Source organism: Stegostoma tigrinum, chromosome 26, assembly GCF_030684315.1.
Source record: "Stegostoma tigrinum isolate sSteTig4 chromosome 26, sSteTig4.hap1, whole genome shotgun sequence".
Taxonomy (NCBI): Eukaryota; Metazoa; Chordata; class Chondrichthyes; order Orectolobiformes; family Stegostomatidae; genus Stegostoma; species Stegostoma tigrinum.
The window spans coordinates 23,558,908-23,578,437 of record NC_081379.1 but is presented as its reverse complement, the minus strand read 5'-3'; the positions used below and the strand labels follow the sequence as shown (position 1 = coordinate 23,578,437).

Sequence of the window (19,530 nt, the reverse complement as noted above, 5' to 3'; positions counted from 1 at the left end):
AAACGTCAGCTTTTGTGCTCCTGAGATGCTGCTTGGCCTGCTGTGTTCATCCAGCCTCACATTTCATTATCAACAACTCCAAGTAGATGGTTTGATGATTTTGGAGAAGTGCCAGAGCCCCTAGCAATCTGCATTTTTTTTTATTTTGCTTGTTCTTCATGATGAATATAGCATGTGAGGGTAAATCACTATAACAAATTCCATAACTACCACCTCAGTCTTTGACATTGTAGTCATGTTGGTTACATTACCGGCAATGGAATGCTGTTTGTTCCCAGTCTGTTCAAAATTCCTAGCAAGCTCCAGAATTCACTATAATCTGGCATTCTAATATAACTGCAGTCAAATGGTGGAATCAAACAAGTCTGCAAGAGCATTGAGGACATACTGAGAGCTATTACGTCTGAGGAGATGACTAGTAAGACACCAGACAAACTTATGATTGGCCATAACTTTTGATTGCCACTGACCATTAAGCCATCATTGCTATCCAGTTTGTGTGATGCAGTCACATGGTAAACAAAAGTTGACTTCAACAAGCAAACAAGTGCAAGGAACCAGGATTTGGATCACATCATATTTTTCAGGTTAAGATGGTGGCAGAGTAAGAAGCTCCAGCTGGAGCTCCTCTGCTCGCCAGCTCCTTTTCTTTATTTCTTTCCTTTTACTTCCTCTCGCTGCAGTTTTTGTTCCCTCCTCCCCCAACCAACTTTTAATTTCCTAAAGTAGCCTACCAGGAGGAAATGGAGTACAGAGCCTGAGACCAGCCCAACACAGGATACAAGTCGCAGCGGCTGAGCCCCAGAAGCAAGCAGTGGCTGGAGCGGGAGCAGAACGAGCCAGAACGTGAGCAGAGTGAGCGCGGGCCAAGCTGGGAGCCTGGAGCGGGAGCAGAGTGAGCGCGGGCCAAGCTGGGAGCCCAGAGAGGGAGGAGAGTGAGCGCGGGCCAAGCTGGGAGCCCGGAGAGTGAGCCAGAGCAGGATCAGAGCAAGCCCAGGCTGGCCAGGAGGACATGTCCTGGAGGTAAATCCTAGCAGTAGACCAGCATGTGAAGGCAGCGAGGCTTCGTGTTCTATAGCCCAGCAGGCACGGACTTAGTGGGGAAAATGGGCTATAACTTGAGTACTTTGAAGGCACGTTTTCATTCACATTCTGGACTTTTAAACGCCATATTCCCATGTTAGTCTTTTGTTTTACTATTTCAATTCTGTAACAACGCTATCTGTACCTAGATACCCTTTACCTAAGATGGCGCCAAAAGGGGACATTTCACTGCATTCATTCAAGTGTACCTAACAGTAACAGCAATTCTATTCTAAAGGATATTCTATCTAATAACCACCTCATGTCCACAAACTCCTACCATCTCTATCAGGAGTCACTCAAGCAGTTGTTTAATGTGGATGCTTAGATGTTGAATAACAACACAAAGTGGGAATGCAGCAAGCAGACCCGAATACTTTCCTTTTCTAATGAGTGACTACGATATTGATTGTCCACCTCATCAAGCTAATCACATAGAACCATAACGTCAGACCCAGCAACAACCTTCGCATCTCGAAGACGTCTGTACTTAGAGAAAATGGACACGTGAAATGCGCAGTGTTTAAGTTAGTTTAGGTTGAAATTAGGTCCTTATTCTACTAGGGAGAAAAGGTGTCGTGTTCACTTGTTTAGTGTTGATTATGCGTGCATGCTGCTCATCCAGCCTGGGAATGGTTGCAGTGAAATTGAAACTAAATTGAAGGAAGCAGCTGGAAGCATGAGAGGCTTTCATTTTGGGAAGACAGGTCATGTCCTTTCTCTTTGCCTTCCTGTAACCTCTGACAGTATCAGATTCAATGTTTCTTTGTCATTTGCAGTTCCACTTGTGTGCTGCTGTTGGACACAAAGTGATGACACATCTTTTAAACTTAATGACTTGAACCCTCAGATTTTAAAAGAGGAAACGATGGAGGTTGTGCTTTTGAGCAGAGAAAAGCAAAGGGACTGCTGGTGGGAGCATGAAAAGCACAGCTTCACGTTTGGGAAGTGACTTCCAGAGATGAGGCTGTTCTACATGCTCCCAGCTGTGATGCTTTCATGAACATTTTGCCAGCTAGGTCCATCTCTTCTACAGACACAAGAGAAATGTGGGAAGAATTATTGCAAAAACAAAATCCACTTTAGATTAAAACAATCAGGAACTGCACCTGAATACGACAGATATTGAGAGTATTGGATTAGTTGGATTTTCAGTGTTTTTGCTTTACCAATGGCTTTTCAAACACACTGTGGATTATGGTTGAATCTCATTAATCTTTTGAAACAAAGTTGGCTTTCAGTGTGCAGATTTCTGATTTTCAGAAGTTGCAGTTTCTAACCAGTATATGAAGCCTTTACAGTTTAGTAAAGAAATAAAAATCATTGTTCCAATGCTGCAGCACATTGAAATCTATTGAGGTATAAAAGATATTTTTTTGCTTCTCCTTCTCACTGATCTCCTTGCAGCATTAACCAATAAACTTGTCCAAATCTATGTTTTTGAGTAATTTGTCTTTAGTGTACGATAAAGCAAATGCACATGTTGCAAAATTATGAAGAAGATTCATTTGTCAGAAATTATATGTCCGTAAGTGAATTTCCTATAATATGACGAGTATTAATAAAATACATTTGTATGCTACATTTTGGCAGTAACATTGACAGATGTTACTGTTGACAGTAGTGATGCTGCTGTCCTACAAAATAATCAGCCCTGTGCAACACGTTACCATTTCAATAGAGTAGGTTTGCTCTTTGCAGGACAGAATGGAAGATTGGAAAATAATAGGGTTTCTTCTCACCTTTCCCTATGTCAGGTGCTGGGTCTATCCCAGGGGAGTGTGAGTGATATGCTTTCTCGACCCAAGCCATGGAGTAAGCTAACTCAGAAAGGTCGTGAGCCTTTTATCCGTATGCAACTGTGGCTCATTGATAAGTTAGGCCAGAGTACTCATCCGCCCCAACCTATACAAGGTAAGAGATCGTCTTTGTTTACTTTATCTGCAGTATACAGTTACTTGATCTTTAGTCCACCTATCCTAGGTACATCATGGATCTGTCCCTCATTCCAACTTGACACTTTAGATTTTCATAAAGCGCCAGTTGTTTCTCTTTCAATGGTTTAAATGGTTTTCATGAGAATTGCCTTGATTCCCCGTGGCTTTAGAGCTGAACCTTTCTGGGGTCAGCCCTTGGAAGTGGTGTGACGAAACGTGACCTTGTCCCATGTAAGTTGAATCTTGGATGTCTTATGCTGCTACATCCACATTGAGTCAGCGTGACAGAATAGCAAATTTACCCCCATGTTTGAGAGACTTTGTTTAAAAAAAATGTTATTTATCATTCCAGAATACAAATGAACTGGCTTGCACAGTAGTTAGAATGTGTGTAATCAATCGTTAATGTCCTTTGGGGGAGTGGGGGGTTTAATTCACATTCTGATTTTTCTGAAGAAGTAAAGATTAGCAGTAAATTCCATTGCAAGAAATCTGCTACAGCGTTTTCAACAAACCTTCCTTTTCTTGATTGCACAATCCTTTATTGCTTCCCAGACAGGATTCAGAAATGAATTGAACAGGAAAAGAAAACCATTTTCAGACCTTGTTATCTTTACATTTCAACATTAACCATAAAATAATTGACTCATGTAAATATGAATGCTCACAGAGGCAGAAAGGGAAATCGTGATTAAACATATCTTTCACTGTATAATCTCCCACATTTAAAGCCAGCCATTTTACTATGTAACCTCACTTAAAACACACACACATTTACACCAGATCACATAAGTGCAGATATATGCAAGGTGTCACCTAAGATTACTATCTATAAGTGACATGTATCCCTGTTACAGTTTGAAACTTGGAAGGGTTCAGAAAAGATTTACAAGGATGTTGCCAAGGGTTTGAACTATAGGGAGAGGCTGAATAGGCTGGAGCTATTTTCTCTGGAGCATCAGAGGCTGAGGGGTGACCTTATTGAGGTTTATCACGAGGGGCATGGAATAAGGTGAATAGCCAAGGTCTTTTCCCCAGGTTGGAGGAGTCCAAAACTAGAGGGCGTAGGTTTAAGGTGAGAGGGGAAAGATTTAAAAGGGACCTAAGGGGCATGTAAGGAATGAGCTGCCAGTGGAAGTGGTGGAATCTGGTGCAATTACAACATTTGAAAGGCATCTGAATGGGTATATGAATGAGAAGATTTTAAACTGATATGGGGCAAATGGGACTAGATTAATTTAGGATATCTGGTCAGCATGGACAAGTTGGACCGAAGGGTCTGTTTCCATGCTGTAAATCTCTATGACTCTATAAATCTAATTCAAATGTTTCACAAGATTAGGATCAAACATCTTTTGATCAGAAATTAGAAAGGATGGTACTCAGCTTCTAATTCTTCCTTGATGGCCCCACCAATTTTTAAAGTAAACAAAATTGTGTCTTATAAAGTTGGCTGCACTGACTGGTGAGTGAAGTATTCCCAATATTGCAGGCAGGAAGCATGGGCACATTGCTGAGTGAATGTAGTCTAGCTGACATATTGATAAGCTCTAAATAAGCATCATTTACATATGCTTGAACAATGTAAATAAAAATAAGGAGCTGACTACCTATTTATAGGCACAGTTCAGGACTAGTTTGCCCTGAGGCAAGGAAACCAGATGTTGGAATCACCCATGCTGACCATTTTACAACAACAGCTAAATGAAGAACAGTCATGCTGAACCCATCCCAGTTTAATTCAGTCCCCAATCTTCCACCACTTTCATGTCCTGACCACAAATCCCAAATTGATCCACATTTCAGGCCACTTTGATGCTAGCAGCTTCCTGCTGTCTGTAGGCACTATTACATTGAGGCCAAACCCCTCATGCCAGCTGCCTTGAGCCTAAACCATTAGGTGCTAGGATTGTAACTTGCTTCCCCCACCAGGGCCCAAGGGAGAGTATGCATTTGTGGGACTTGTGTGAGGGGGACCACAGCTCTGGGCTCAAGCAATGTGTTGTTACTACATGACTACATCATCTAATCCATCTGATGGTGAGAATGAAAAAAATAGCTTCTGAAAATCAACGCATAGCCCTCAGCAAAAATCTTACGAAGACCCCTCCAAAGATATATATTTCACCATAGGGCCAGATTCAAAGACGTGGAGCTGATGGTATAACATGAACAAAGCAGTTGTGTGCAATTTTGGGCAAAGTTGTATTTGTAAAGTATATCAAACTGAAACCAGTTTTAATTAATGTTTATAAAATAAAGACACAGAGCAAAAGCAAATAGGTTGTCTTGAACCTGTATAGAGTAGTTTGACCTCATTATGGCAATGGTTTCCAATTCTTTTTACTCATTCATCAGATGTGGATATTGCTGGCTGGGACAGCATTTATTCTCTGTCCTGTTTGCCCTTAAGAAGAGGGTGCTGAGCTGCTTTCTTAAACTGCTGCAGCCTCTTTAGTGTAGGGGCACTGACAATGCCATTTGGATTTTAGGAGGACCTTCAGTGATACTGAGTCATATCTTCATACAACATGGAAACAAACCTGTCAATCCAACTCATCCACGCTGACCAGGTTTCCTAAGTTGAAATAGTCCCATTTGCCTTTGTTTGGCCCATATCCCTCTGAACCCTTCCTATTCACGTACCTGATGAAAGCAAGACATTTTCAAGTCCGAATGGTGAGTGGCTGAGAGAGGAGCTTGCAGTTGGTGGCATTCTTGTCTGCTGCCGTTCTCCTCCTAGATGGCAGTGGCCATGGGTTTGGAAGGTGCTGACTAAGGAGCTTTGGTACATTGCTGCAGTACATCTTGTAGACAGTACACACTACTGCTACTGAGAGTGTGTGGTGGAGGAAGTGAATCTTTGTAAATGTCAAACCAAGCATGCGGCTGCTTTCTTCTGGATGATATCAAGCTCTTTTTTTTTGGAACTGCACCCATCCAGTGGGGAATATTCCATCAATGTTAACCCCAGGATATTGATAGTGAGGGATACAGCAGTGATATTGCCAGTGAATGTCAGGAGGCAATGATTAGTTTCTCACTTGTTGGAGATGATCGTTGTCTGGTATTTGTGTTGTACGAATGTACTTGCAATTTGTCAGCCCAAACCTGCATATTCTCTGGGTCTGGCTGTATTTGAATGTGAAAAATGGTGCTGAACATCATGCAATCATCTGTGAACATCCTTACATCTGACCTTCTAATGGACGAGAGGTATTGATGAAGCTGCTGTAGATGTTTAGGCTTAGGACACTAACCTGAGGAATTCCTGCAGAGAAGTCCTGTGGCTGAGATGACTGACTTCCAACACCCACACTCATCTTCTGATGCACCAGCTAAGACTCCAAACTGCAGAGAGTTTTCTCCCAACTCCCATTGACTCTAGTTTTGCTAGGGCTTCATGATGCCACACATGGTCAAGGGAGGCCTTGATGTCAAGGGCAGTTACGCTCACCCCATCTCTAGAATTAAGCTCATTTGTCCATGTTTAAACTAAGGCTGTAATGTGGTCATGAGCTGAGTGACTCTGGTGGAACCCAAACTGTGAGTAAGTGAGCAGGTCATTGCCAAGCATGTGCTATTGATGACACTTACCATCACTTTACTGATGATTGAAAGTAGGCTAATGAGGCAGTAACTGGCTGGGTTGGATTTGTCCAGCTTTTCATGTACAGTACATCCTGGGCAATTTTCCACACTGTCGGGTAGATGCCAGTCTGGTAGCTGTACTGGAATAGCTTAGCTAGGGGAGCAGCACGTTCTCGAGCACAAATCTTCTGTTCTGTTGCTAGGATGTTGTCAGGCCCCATAGCCTTCGCAGTTCCAGTGCCTGCAGCCATTCTTTATATTGTGTGGAGTTCATCAGATTGGCAGGAGACTGGCATCTGATGCTGGTGCTCTCTGGAGGAGCCCAAAGGATGGACACCAGAAGAGTATGAAAATTTTGTAGTGATTTCAGACAAGGTTTACTGTAGTCACTCCAGAGGTGAGGGATGACAGCGAGTTTGTTCTCCTCTGAGCCAAGAAGTCTGAAGGGTTTTGATGGCAATGTATAAAATAATGATGAGTTCAGATAGAATAAATAAAAGCTGTTTCCAAAGATCAGGTAATCAGATGGACAGATTTAACATCATATTGGCTTGCAAAAGAAAAAGATTTTACACAGAATGGTTTAGATTAGGAATGCTCTCCCTCCCTGAAATTGTGCTGGATACAGTTTAAAATTAGTGTTGAAAAGAAAAACAGCTAAATATTCTGGAAGAGAAAAGTGAAAGAACAGATGGTGAGGAAGGATGGGGCAGGACTTGATGGATTTCTCCAGGAGAGAACTGGTGCAGAACAGATGGGTGGAATGACCACCTTCTGCACTGCCCTACTCTCATCAGTCTGGCTGAAAGCACATCGTGAAGGTGCTCAATAGAAGCTGGCAAGGTCTAGAAGGAGGAGGGGTGGCAATTTTGGGGCCCCACATCTCAGGAAGGATGCACTGGCCCTGGAGGAGGTTCATGTGAATTGTCCCAGAAATGAGTAGCTCAGCATGTGAGGAATGTTTGAGGACTCTGGGACTATAATCATTGGCATTTAGAAGGATGAGGGGGGATCTAATTGAAACTTACAGAATACTGAAAAGCCTGGACAGAGTGGATGTTGGGAAGATGTTTCCATTGGTAGGAGAGACTAGGACCCCGAGGGCACAGCCTTAGAGTAAGGGGACGACCTTTTAGAACAGAGATAAGGAGAAACTTCTTCACCCAGAGCGTGGTGAATCTATAGAATTCACTACCACAGAGTGCTGTGGAGGCCAGGTCATTGAGTATGTTTAAGACTGAGATATATAGGTTCTTGATTGTCAAGGGGATCAAGGGTTACAGGGAGAAAGCAGGAGAATGGGGTTGAAAACTTATCATCCATGATTGAAATGGTGGAGCAGACTCGATGGGCTGAATGGCCTAATTTCTGCTCCCTCGTCTTATGGTCATATGGTCTAAAGGGCCCAGAAACAAGAGAATCACCAAGGCCTAGGCCCTCTCTCCGTGGTGTTAAGCTCACACTTTCCACCCTGCACCACCATCCTTCCATCTCTCCCCTCAACCCACTCCCTCACCAGACAGACTGACTCTCTCCTTCTTGCGCACACGCGCACGCACGCACGCACGTACACACGCACACACACAAATAGATGCATCTAATAGCTTTTGGGACAGAGGCTCAGCGACACGGCACAAGCGTATAGTTGGTTATAAACTTCTAACCTATATCTTATGTTTGATGTTTAGTAACGTCTTTATTTTCCCTGGTTTGATCGAAACAGCAAATAATGCAGTTCAGCCCAGGTATTCACCGTCCCCTCCACCCAGCCCCATGGACTGTGAGAAGAACCAGCAGGAACCGGTTTGTGCAGCTCTGGAAAGCACGAAAGAGAACCAGCAACCCGAAAGCCAATCATCTTCTCACTCACTGAGCAGTAAGAGCCTGTCCAATGGCCAGTCACCCACAGGCATACAAGAAGTGGTAGCTACGTCCTCTGAGTTGGACACTTATGCCATCACCAAGAAGGTTAAGGAAGTATTGACAGACAACAATTTAGGTATTGTATATTTCATATATTCAATAACACTTGTATGTAAAAATTGCATTTTGTAGCATATGGAGTATAGCAGATCATTTACATTGACGGGCTTAAAGTTCTCTTGTAAATTTACCAGGTAAGCAAAGTGGAGATTCAGAGGGAAAATCTTTGCAATTAATAAGATAATTGACAGGTTGGTGTTGGGGAAGCTGCAGAATGGGATGTTCTTTTTGTGTCCGGTTTATTTACGTTTTATTAATTGAATTCAGAAATTTAATGCAAAATGATGAAACCCACTGGCACAACCTTTTCTTGCTGTGACACGTGGTTCAGTCTGAGGATGCACCTTGGGAATGATAAGTCATACTGGATTTGACTCACCAGTAATCTTCAAGAGTCTGAGTTAGAAAATCACAGCTTTAAGTTTCACTTTGGAGATTTGAGTCATAATCTAATCTGACTGTGCACTTCACCACTGAGGAAGTACTGCACTCTCAGAGCTACTGTCTCTCAGATGCTCCCAGCAAGATTATTGCATCCATTTTGGGCAGTCTGCTTGAGAAAAGGACACAGAGAGCTATTGGAAAGTTTTTAGCGATGGAAGTTATTGTTATGTGAATAGACTATGTTCTCCTTAGAGCAGAGAAAGTCAAATGGAGAACTGATTGAGGTATTTGAAATTATGAAGTGTTCAGAAGGGTGAGTAAAGAGAAACTGTTCCCAATGACTGACAGATCAACAACAAGGAGACAAATTTTGAGGTAACTGTGGGAAGAACTAGAGAAAAACATATACTACTCAACAGGATTTTAGGATTTGGAATACGCAGTCGGATACTATGTTGGATATAGATTCATTAATAGCCTCCAGCAATTATAAATAATCTGAGGGGAAAGATTTGTTAGTATATGGGGATAGAATTGGGAGTGAGGCTCACAGAACAGCTCTTTGAAGAGAAAGCAGTTAATGTTTTGAGCCTTAAGACCCTTCTGAACTTCAGAGTCAATTCTGACGAAGGGTTTCAGGACTCAAAAAAAGTAATTCTGTTTTCTATCTGTAAATGCTGCCAGACCTACTGAGTTCCTCTAGCAATTTCTGTTGGTGTTTTTTTTCCAGACCTTTATTTACTTTGTCTTTGGCTTGGGAATAGATGAGATCACTCCTGTAATAATTCAGACAATTGCAGAGATTGTAACCCCTCCCCATTACATTTTACAGCAGGAAGAACTTTTGTATGATTTTTCCAGTACAGTTGTTGAATGACAGAATCTAGTTCAATAATAAAATGACTGTCTTAATTTCAGGAAGTTTGCTATTGTCAAAAGAATATGTAGTTTCTGCTCTTGCAGGTACAGTCTTCATTTGAAAATTAATTTGAGTTATGTTGGAGGGAAAATCATGAACGATATATCAATAAATGTGTGTACAGTAAAAGTCTTGTCAATGGCATACATTTCCTGCAAGAGTCCAATTTACTCACAGTCACACGTTCATTCTTGTACTTTTGTCACTATCCCTATAGTTTAAAATGTGAATCTTCAGGTGGAGTACCACAACAAGTTGTTCATATCGTGCATGGACGTCACACCTTTATACATACACACTTTGTGTTGTTGTTACACCTACATTTGGCCCACATTTGACTTGGGGAAGACAACAAGTGAAGAAGCCTAATCAGTAGGGGTTGAAAATGATCAATTCTGAGGTTGAAACAGCCATGAGTGAATAATGGTCAGTCTAGAAAAGGTAAAATTACCGTGGCCCCAGAGCACCATAGGGATGCCGGCTCATTCAAAAGAGATGACTGGTGGTTTAACCTGAGATTCATCACACCTCAGGCAAAGGGTGAGGTTAAGAAGATGGAGTCTTCATGGTAACCTCAGCTGATGCAGGAATTGAACCCATGCCATTGGCCTGACTGCATCACAAACCACCAAACTGAGCTAACCAAGTCCCTAGCTTGCAGTTACCAATTAACGAAATGATTAAATCAAATAGCGCAAAATTCTTAAAATAGTTTTTGATCATTTTAATAGGTTCCTGATGAAACAGTGTTTACAGTTGCAAATAGCAATAATGAATTGGCAAAAACTGTAGAAATTAACCTTTTATTTGAAGGGCTGTTACCTATGGCTTCTAGGCACGTATACGGTGGACAGCAAGTCTAGGCAATTGTAGAGCATGTCAGTAGTTGCAGTTTGTAACCTCAGTCCCTGTCTGAACACTGCTGGAAAGGATCTGATGATTGGACAGGAAAGGCAGCCTTTTTTAGCAACATTGACAAAAATATAAATTATTCAAACAATGTGAAATATGAAGTCCAAGTTTTACTGACGTGATTTGCCTGTTTAATGAAATTATTCAAGGAGTTGCTTATGTTATACATATTTTCAAAATTAAACGATTTAATTTTGAAATCTAGTAGTGTTTAAGTTTTTTGAGTTTTATGCTGCATTCTAAATGTTTACAGTAGTTGCATTTATTTATGATAATGTTATATTGGAAAGGAAGTGTTAGATAAAAGACCTGAGCTAAAGCATGATTAAATCAGAGTTGCTGAATAAGACTAAGTAATATGCCACGAATATCTGCTTGAGAGGGGAAATGCAAGTTAATTCTGTCTTTTCCTTAATATTTATTTCTTGATGCCCGCTAAAAAAAAGTCCATACCATAACTGGATGAGCATTAAAGAGCTCCTCAGTATTGCATGCAGAGCTTTATTTATGTGGCTGTGATGTTTATTTGTTGACCTACATCTATTAGGGAAACCAGTTTTATTTATTATCCAATAAGAAACAAATTCTCGTGTTCCTTAGAGGGGATCTCTTACCACTGGTGGAGAAACACTTACATGTGTACATATTGTGTAAACACACACAATCCGTGTAACAACATAACCTCTGATTTACCATTAGTAATGTTGTGGGCAGCTGTTAAACATGTCCCATTTTATTGCTAATGCTTTCCTTCATGTTATAAAATAATGCAGTCAGTGTTTCATATCAGATTTCTCTAGTAGATAATACATTTTGAGGCATTTTTAATTCTACACAGGAGATTCTGTCATCCTTTCAGTCACAACATAGTTTAAAGGTATAATAATATATACACGTGCATACAAGAAATAACTAGAAAGAAAACTACCTGACCGTTCAGGGAAATTCCCTAACAGCACAAAATGCCCTGTAAACGATCTTATGGCCTCAGAGCATTGCTTTCGAAAAGCTGAAGGTGGTGTGTATAATCCAATGTGATTCTCGTTCCTACTCTAAACATTGTCCACACTAAGCTGGAGGATACAATGTCGTCGGGAATCAGTTTTCGATAATGTATATTCTGTTCATTTTCAATATGTACTATGCCTTTTTGGGAATGGTAATGAGTAACTGTTATTATATAGTATTTAATTGACCTTTAATTCTCTTTAAAAATGTTATTTAAAGCTGTCCTGTGTGTGTCCAAAAGGTCAAAGACTCTTTGGAGAGAGCATTTTAGGACTGACCCAAGGCTCTGTCTCAGATTTACTGTCTCGGCCTAAACCTTGGCACAAGCTGAGCCTGAAGGGGAGGGAACCATTTGTCCGTATGCAGCTGTGGTTAAGTGATCCATTCAATGTGGAGAAGTTGAGAGACATGAAGAAAATAGAGAAAAAAGGTAAGCTAATTCTAAAAGCAAATGAATGCAAATGAGTGAGTTAAAATGTCATGACTGCTTTTACTCTCTTTATATTTTTAAGCACACTGCAACTTAGAATCAGCTTGGAACTGAAACATAGAGATGATTGGACCATTTCCGATGTCCTCTTTTGCCATTTGTGTAACCTTTCAGCCAAGTTCTCATGAACTGGATTCATGTGGACTTTCCAAAGTGCCCTAATGATAACATATTCCTATTCTCATTCCTAGCCTTTCCTGCAAGGGTACAATGTTGCCACATCACACATGCTAAAGCCAGACCATTCCACTTCCCTTATTTCATCATCAATTAGGGAAGACTCCATGACCTCTCCTCTGTCTATCTATGGTTGCCCTTTAGCAGGTAACCAACATGGTGAATTGTGAATTTCCCATATTAACAGGTGAAAGAGGATAATGAATAGGTTTCAGTTTCAGTTTCATTTTTTTTTACAGAGAAACACATTTCTAAATGGTTATGCAGTGAGCACCTGTATGTCCTTGCGATCTGTTCTGGATTGGGTTTGAAACCATTGTTTCTCATCGCCTTCACCAGCCACAGAGGCTCCAAAAGCCCCATCAAACTCCTCACCTTTCTTTTGCTCTGAGCTTGATTTTCTCCAGGACTGAAGTCCATCCTTGGAGATTCTGACTGTTTCTGGTAGCTGTTATTTATTACTGTGATTTTTTGTTGATTTAATGCAGTATATTTAAGCATGTATAATTGTAGTTAAGACTTGATTTCTAATTAAAAATGTATTTTATAAAAACGCATTGCATCCTTTTTGTGATCACACCTGGCATAAAATGCAAATCAATGAGTCCTTTAAGGAAAAAATGTGGGATAGCATGCATTAAAAGGAAATGTAAAATTGAAAAGTTAGTCATAGCAGAAAGACCAACTCCTCTAAAATTTTAACCCTACTTAGTGTGGTGTTTGCTGGGGGCTGTAGAGAAACTAGAATTGACTCTATTTAGGAAGAAGCCCCACCAACTCTCTCAGGTTTATGGGAAAGATGCCATTATATTATTTCAAGGAAGGAGCAGGAGAGCTATCTCTGTGTGCTGATTATCCCAATGTCTTGTTTATACTTAACCCTTGAGTGATAGTAAATAAAAGACAAAGTATCTGGTCATTATCCATATTGCTCTGTGGTGCTTCCATTTTTCATGCAATATGGCAGTGACAATATTTCCAGTACAGTGACAGTATTTTATTTGCTGGAAGGCCCTTTAAGTCATGCTAAATTGTCAATTACCATGTGATTTGAATGGCAGGACCTTAGCATGTATTTTTCTTCCTCCCATTGGTCTTCCCGTGGTATTGTGCATTGTGGCTGTCTTACCTGACGATACCTATTGGCTGTCTTGTTACTTCTCTCTTACTTTCTTTCACATTGCCCTGAGACTCCCCTTAATTCATTTGGCTTCCCTTTGGATCCTTCTTCTTCTTTCTTTTTATTTTATTTGTTGAAGCACGATTCAAAGAAAGGAGATCTCACAGGTAGAAGATTAGGCCTTTGAGAGATGTCGCAGCGAAAAAATTGGCCTCCTTCCAAGAGCTGTGTTTACTTTCTTTTCAGTTTCTTGTAAGTTCGCCCAAAATAGAATGGAAAGATGCTGTTCTGTCCTTTGTTTTTCTGTGTCTCATGGGTGCTAACATTTAGGAGCTACATCTCACGGGTGTAAGGAATTTAGCAATTGGCTGTTCCAACTGCCAACCAAGGACAGATGGTATGTTCCTGGCTTCAAAGTTTTAGTAAGAATTGAACAAGAATACCATCGCATCCCCCCCCCACTGCCTCTCCTTACTCGTTCTTTCTTTCCTCCCTCCCTCTCTTCCCTCCTTGCTCTCCTGCTTTCATATAGCCACTCTCTCTCAATGCATAGAGATGCTGTATCAGTTTAATTGGGCTACATTTCACCCATTTGTGTGTCATTCAGCTATCTTTGTCTTATAGATGTAATAAGTTAGAATCCTCAGGTCCACATTGCAAATTATTGCAGCGTGAAGCTATTTTTATTGGATAAGAAATGAATAGGTTCAGTAACATGCATGCAATTCGTTGCACGTGTTGTCTGCTCTGTTGGTAATTTGAAAATTACCCCCTCTGTCTTGCAGATCTGTGAGATTAGCAGCAAGCTTTTCTGTCAACAAAACGACTGGTGCTTCTTTAAAATTCGCAAATACATTCCCCACTTACTTCCCTCCCTCATCTTCAATATACTTTGAAGGTGTTTTATATGATGCCAGTGGCCAAGTAGCCCAGTCTCAGAATCATGTCCCCACTATAACACAACAGCAATTTCTGGCCGAGTTTGACACCCTAACCTTGGAAAATACTTAGTAGAAATTTTTAACAGTTTTCAATAAAACAGGCTCATTCACACACCAAATGTAATGTTTAATAAGTGTAAATATTTTGGTGAAACCAATTCCTGTGTCTGTTTGGAAATCTTGGACATCATTTGTGCCCATCACAACTCATGTTAAATTAAGATCACATTTCATTTTTTTAAAAATATGTATTAGATTAAAATCGAAAGGGTGGTAAATGTAGTCAGTCAGCAGGTTGCAAACAGGCTTGAATTCTCACTAACCAGACAAAGCCAAGGCATTTTTCCCATTTTGTCAAAGTGTTTTGGATGGTGAGTAACATGCCACCCTCTCACTGCTGGAAAAACTCACCATATGAGCCACCATTTGGCCCATTAAGAGCTGACAGGCAAGTGAGGACAAATATCTTGCCCTATCACAGGCCACAACATTGGTGACCTGGGTCACCAGAAGGGGCCAGCCAATCAAAAGAAGACAGATTCTGGGTCCTAAATTCTGCCACTCAAGGCCTATTCCTTCGGGGATACACTGTGAGAAGGTAAGGTTTTGTTTTCTTCTCACAGGGTCAGGAGTACGGCCTTGCCCATCCAGGCCTCAGGCTACCCCGAGATTGGGACTCTTAGAGGGGAAACTAGCAACCTTTCTCCTCACCAGGCAGTTTGCAAGTTGAGGTCCTCATGTGGTCATTAAATGACCATTTAAGAGCTTTAATTGTTTACAAGCTAAGAATGTCACCCATGGATCTTCTCTCTCAGAATTTAATGTGCTGACGTACCAAGAAAGGAGTGTGTTTCCCTGCAAGCCCAATATGTCTCATTATTTCACTTTGTCACCACCTCCCTCACTGGCAAATGGAAACATGGTGCCCTTAGAACTGAAAACAATGTCTGTAACATAAGCAATGACTTTACCAATATACAAGGAAATTCATAATGCAGAAGCTATAATACTTGCAGCAGTAGCAATGAGTTCCATTGATGTTTATCAAAGGTCTGTGTCTGTGTAAGAAGGCTTGAACTTTTTTTTCCAGAGGTTTTCAAATCCATGGTAACTAGTTGATGATGCAAAAACAAGTCTGCAACAGGAAAACCCCCTGACTAAATTCAGGAAGCAATCGCATAAGGATTCATGGGAGATAACCCTACCCCCAACACTGCAACTCCACGTTGACTTTGACATTTAGCTAAAACAGTTTATCCCTATGTCTGTGCTATCTACAGCACATGTGTGCTGGAAGTCAAGGCTGCCTGTTTAGTGAGTGTACCAAAAGTTCTCAACTCCAAAATATTTTATCAAAGCTTTTCACATGAATCGATTAACTGTTGGATATTTGGCAGATAATGATGATGTGAACGAGTCAAACAAAAATTGGATATATTATTAGTTTATATTGAAGTTTACTAACTTTACCTTAAGAGGATGGATACTAAAGAGCCTATCCCCTATATTTCATGAAGTTATTATTTCAAATTACCAAGGTGCACTTGTAGTAGGTGTACTGGTGTTAACCATTATACATATTTTATCAGCTGTAAGCAATGTACAATAAAACCATCGTAGGATGCAGCAAGAAACATTAGCCCAAGACACCCTCCAGAGGATTTAAAGTGTAACTGTTGGTCAAGTTTACACATTGCGATTTTCAAGCAATTGAAAGTATAAAGAGTACAGCAGTGTCCTGTTGCCAGATTCAGGACACTGGTGTCTGTGCGGGTTTTACTCCTTCTACAGACAAAGCTAGTCTGTAAAATATGAAGCTGTGGTTTCTGTTCAGACCTATTCTCTCTGCCACACACTTTTAAGTAAGTGGCCTTGGCTTCCATACTTAGGCTAATCGTAATTCACATTCAACTAATCATTTCCCAGTGTTATTTTTAATCATTTCAAAAGGACTTCTTTCATGTAGTCTAATAATAACGGGGAGTTTGAAAGAAAGAAAAGTTCATGTTTTTATAGGCACGCTTCATGACCGTCAAACACCTCTAATGTGTTTTAATAAAAACAGCAACTGTTGGAGAAGCTCAGCAGGTCCAAAAGCATCTGTGGAGAGACAAACAGAATTAACACTTCAAGTTCAACATGAATCATCTTCAGAACAGACTCCCACTTTGCTTCATAACCAAAGAAGCAAATTTTAATTATAGTCTTTGTGTAATGTAGGAAACACATCAGAAGTATCCGATAATGCAAAGAGCAGTGTGATAATGACCAGATGGTCTGTTTTTGCATTTTGATTGAGAGATTAATGTTGGCCACACATAGTCTGTTCACTTCACTTCTTCAAAATACCGCCATGGCATCTTTTACATCCACCTCCACAAGTAGATAGGATCTTAGCTTCATGTTTCATCTGACAGACAGAACCTTGGACAGTGTGACACTCTCTCAGCACAGCAGTGGAGTGTCAGCCTGGATTTACTTGCTTGACTCTAATGAAGAGTCATCCAGACTCGAAACATTAGCTTGCTTTCTCTCCAGCATTCTTCTGTTGTCAGCACAGTTTCCATCATCTGCAGTAATTTGCTCCTCCTTGCTTGACTCTGAGGGTGAACTGAGGCAGGAATGCTCTCGACTAAGCTATGACTGACACTTTGTCCTTACATCGAGAAGTACAGGGGATTGTACTGCTCCAATTAGCGAAACTTGTTATCTTTTAAGAGGTATTTAGTTCCTATGGTTATGCTAAATGGTTAGTACTGTTTTGTGGGAGTTAGTTTAGCTCAGTTGACTGGACAGTTGGTTTGCAAAGCAGTGTGATGCCAACAGTATGGGTTCAATTCCCATCACTGTTTGAGGTTACCATGAAGGACTCTCCCCTCACCTGAGGCATGGTGGCCTTAAAGTTAAACCCCCACCTCTTGTCTCAGACTTCACGTTGGCTCTGATGAAGAACCGCCCAGACTTGAACTGTTAGTTTGCTCTCTCTCCGTGGAAGCTGCCGCTGTGATTTTCAACATTTGATATTTTCAGAACAGATTCCAGCATCTGCAGCAACTTGCTTCTTCTTCTCATGTCATCTCTGATTCAGTTGCCGATCATGTGAAATTGTGGTCCTTTTATACCAATCTCCAGTTGTCAAAATCAGGCGGTAATTGTAACACCTATTCCACCTCATTTCTATCAGTTTGTTACTGCAAGTAACATGTTATCTTTCTCTTCCACATCCCCCACCCCCCAAACTGACCAGACCCACCCCAACCTTCACAGTCTTCTCACTCAGTCTTCACTCATCCCATGACCCTTTCTCTTCCTCACACCATGACTTATGTCTGTTATTCTTCAGCTTTACAGACCCTTCGATCATCGCCCCCCCATTCTGTCTGGAACTTACCTACTTCCTCATCCACTGGTGGCTTCTTACTGATTTTGTGTGTCGGAATTGTTGATGTGAAGTAAGATGAGAGACAAATCTGGAAGAGCGTAGAGATTTGGAGCTGGAGGGGATGGGCGAGAAAGAGAATGAATGTGCAAATAGAACAGTTTTGAAGTACATGGTGATCGAGGGAATGTTGCAGAAAGGAAGAGAAACATTATGAGGTCAAGATGGAGAGTGATAGCAAGCAACGAAAGAGAACAGAGGACAAGGCATAAAATGCAACAGACCCCTCCCGAGTATACACAGATCCCAAGCTACATAAGGAATTTCTGGGGGAAAAAAGCAACGGGTTTATGTCCTGGTAGTCCTATCCTCTGTATAATCTTTGCTACTGCCTTTTGTCCGTTCCAGCTGGCAACACTCTACCACAGTTTTCTACTCCAACCCTGAACGCACTCATTCCTGTCACACGTGATAACAAGAAATGGTTAAGGCCATTTGACTTACGCTTGGCATTGGGGCCTGCCAACATCCTGGGTGTAGCCCTGAAGACTTGTATCCAGAATGGGCTGTTCTTTTAGCTGAGTTACGCCTGCATAACTATAACTCTGGCACCCACTCAACAATTTGGAAAATTACCCGGGCGTGTAGCGTCCATAACAAAGCAGGACATATCCAGTCCATTCAGATGCCTCTCCATCAGCCTATCCTTGATCATCAGCAAAGTGATCAAAAGTGTCATCAATAGTGATAGTCCTGAGGAAGAATCTAGGACCAAAACGTTGACTCTTGTGCTCCCCTGGTGCTGCCAAACCTACAGTGTTCCTCCAGCTCCACACTGTATTGATATCAAGAAGCCTTTACTCCCCGATAACCCATTCACTGATGATTAGGTCGGGTTACTGCACCATCAGTCAGCTCCAGACCATTATTATAGTCATCTTCCAAATATTAATGAGAGAGCTAAATTCCAGAGGTATGGTCACAGTGGCTGCCCTTGACATCAAAGCAACACTTGATCGAGTGTTAGCATTCCTTGATGCCATAGAATATGAGGTAAATTCTCCATTGGCTGGAGCCTTTCCTAACAAAAAGGGAGATGCTTGACATTGTCAGTCAATCATCTCATCCACGAGACCTGCCTGCAGGAGGTGCTCAGGGCAGTGTTCTAGTCACAAACATCTTCAGCTGCTTTGTCAATGACCTTCCATACATCATAAAGTCAAGTGGAAGGATGCTCACTGATTTCTGGTGTTCTATTCCATTCACAACTTCTCAGCTGATGAAACATTTATGTCTTCATGCAGCAAAACCTGAAGAATATTTAAACCTGGCCTGATAAATATCAGGTAGCATTCATGCCAGGCGATGACTATCTCCTTCAATATCCTGTGACATTGCTATTGCTGAATCCTGCAATACCGACATCCCTGAGGATTACCATTCACCAGACACTTGAATGAACCAGCGCACAATATGCCGTGGATATGCGAGAAGGCCAGAGGCATTTTATAATGAGTAAATCACCTCCTGACTCCTGAAATTGCTGCCACTGTCTATAAGGAGCAAGCCAGGAGTGTGATGAAATATTCTCCGTTTGCCTGGATGA

At 41.2% G+C, this 19,530-nt stretch overlaps 1 protein-coding gene across 5 annotated transcripts in view; it reads left to right on the top strand.

Moving 5' to 3' along the window:
* cux2b (cut-like homeobox 2b) overlaps positions 1–19,530 on the top strand; it is a 302,961-nt gene that overhangs the window by 269,769 nt on the left and 13,662 nt on the right. For all 5 annotated transcript variants that reach the window (XM_048556467.2, XM_048556469.2, XM_048556468.2 and 2 more), the window contains 3 exons: positions 2,841–2,997; positions 8,335–8,610; positions 12,059–12,247. In XM_048556467.2, coding sequence (XP_048412424.1) covers positions 2,841–2,997; positions 8,335–8,610; positions 12,059–12,247 — 622 coding nt within the window. The remainder of the gene's footprint in view (positions 1–2,840; positions 2,998–8,334; positions 8,611–12,058; positions 12,248–19,530) is intronic.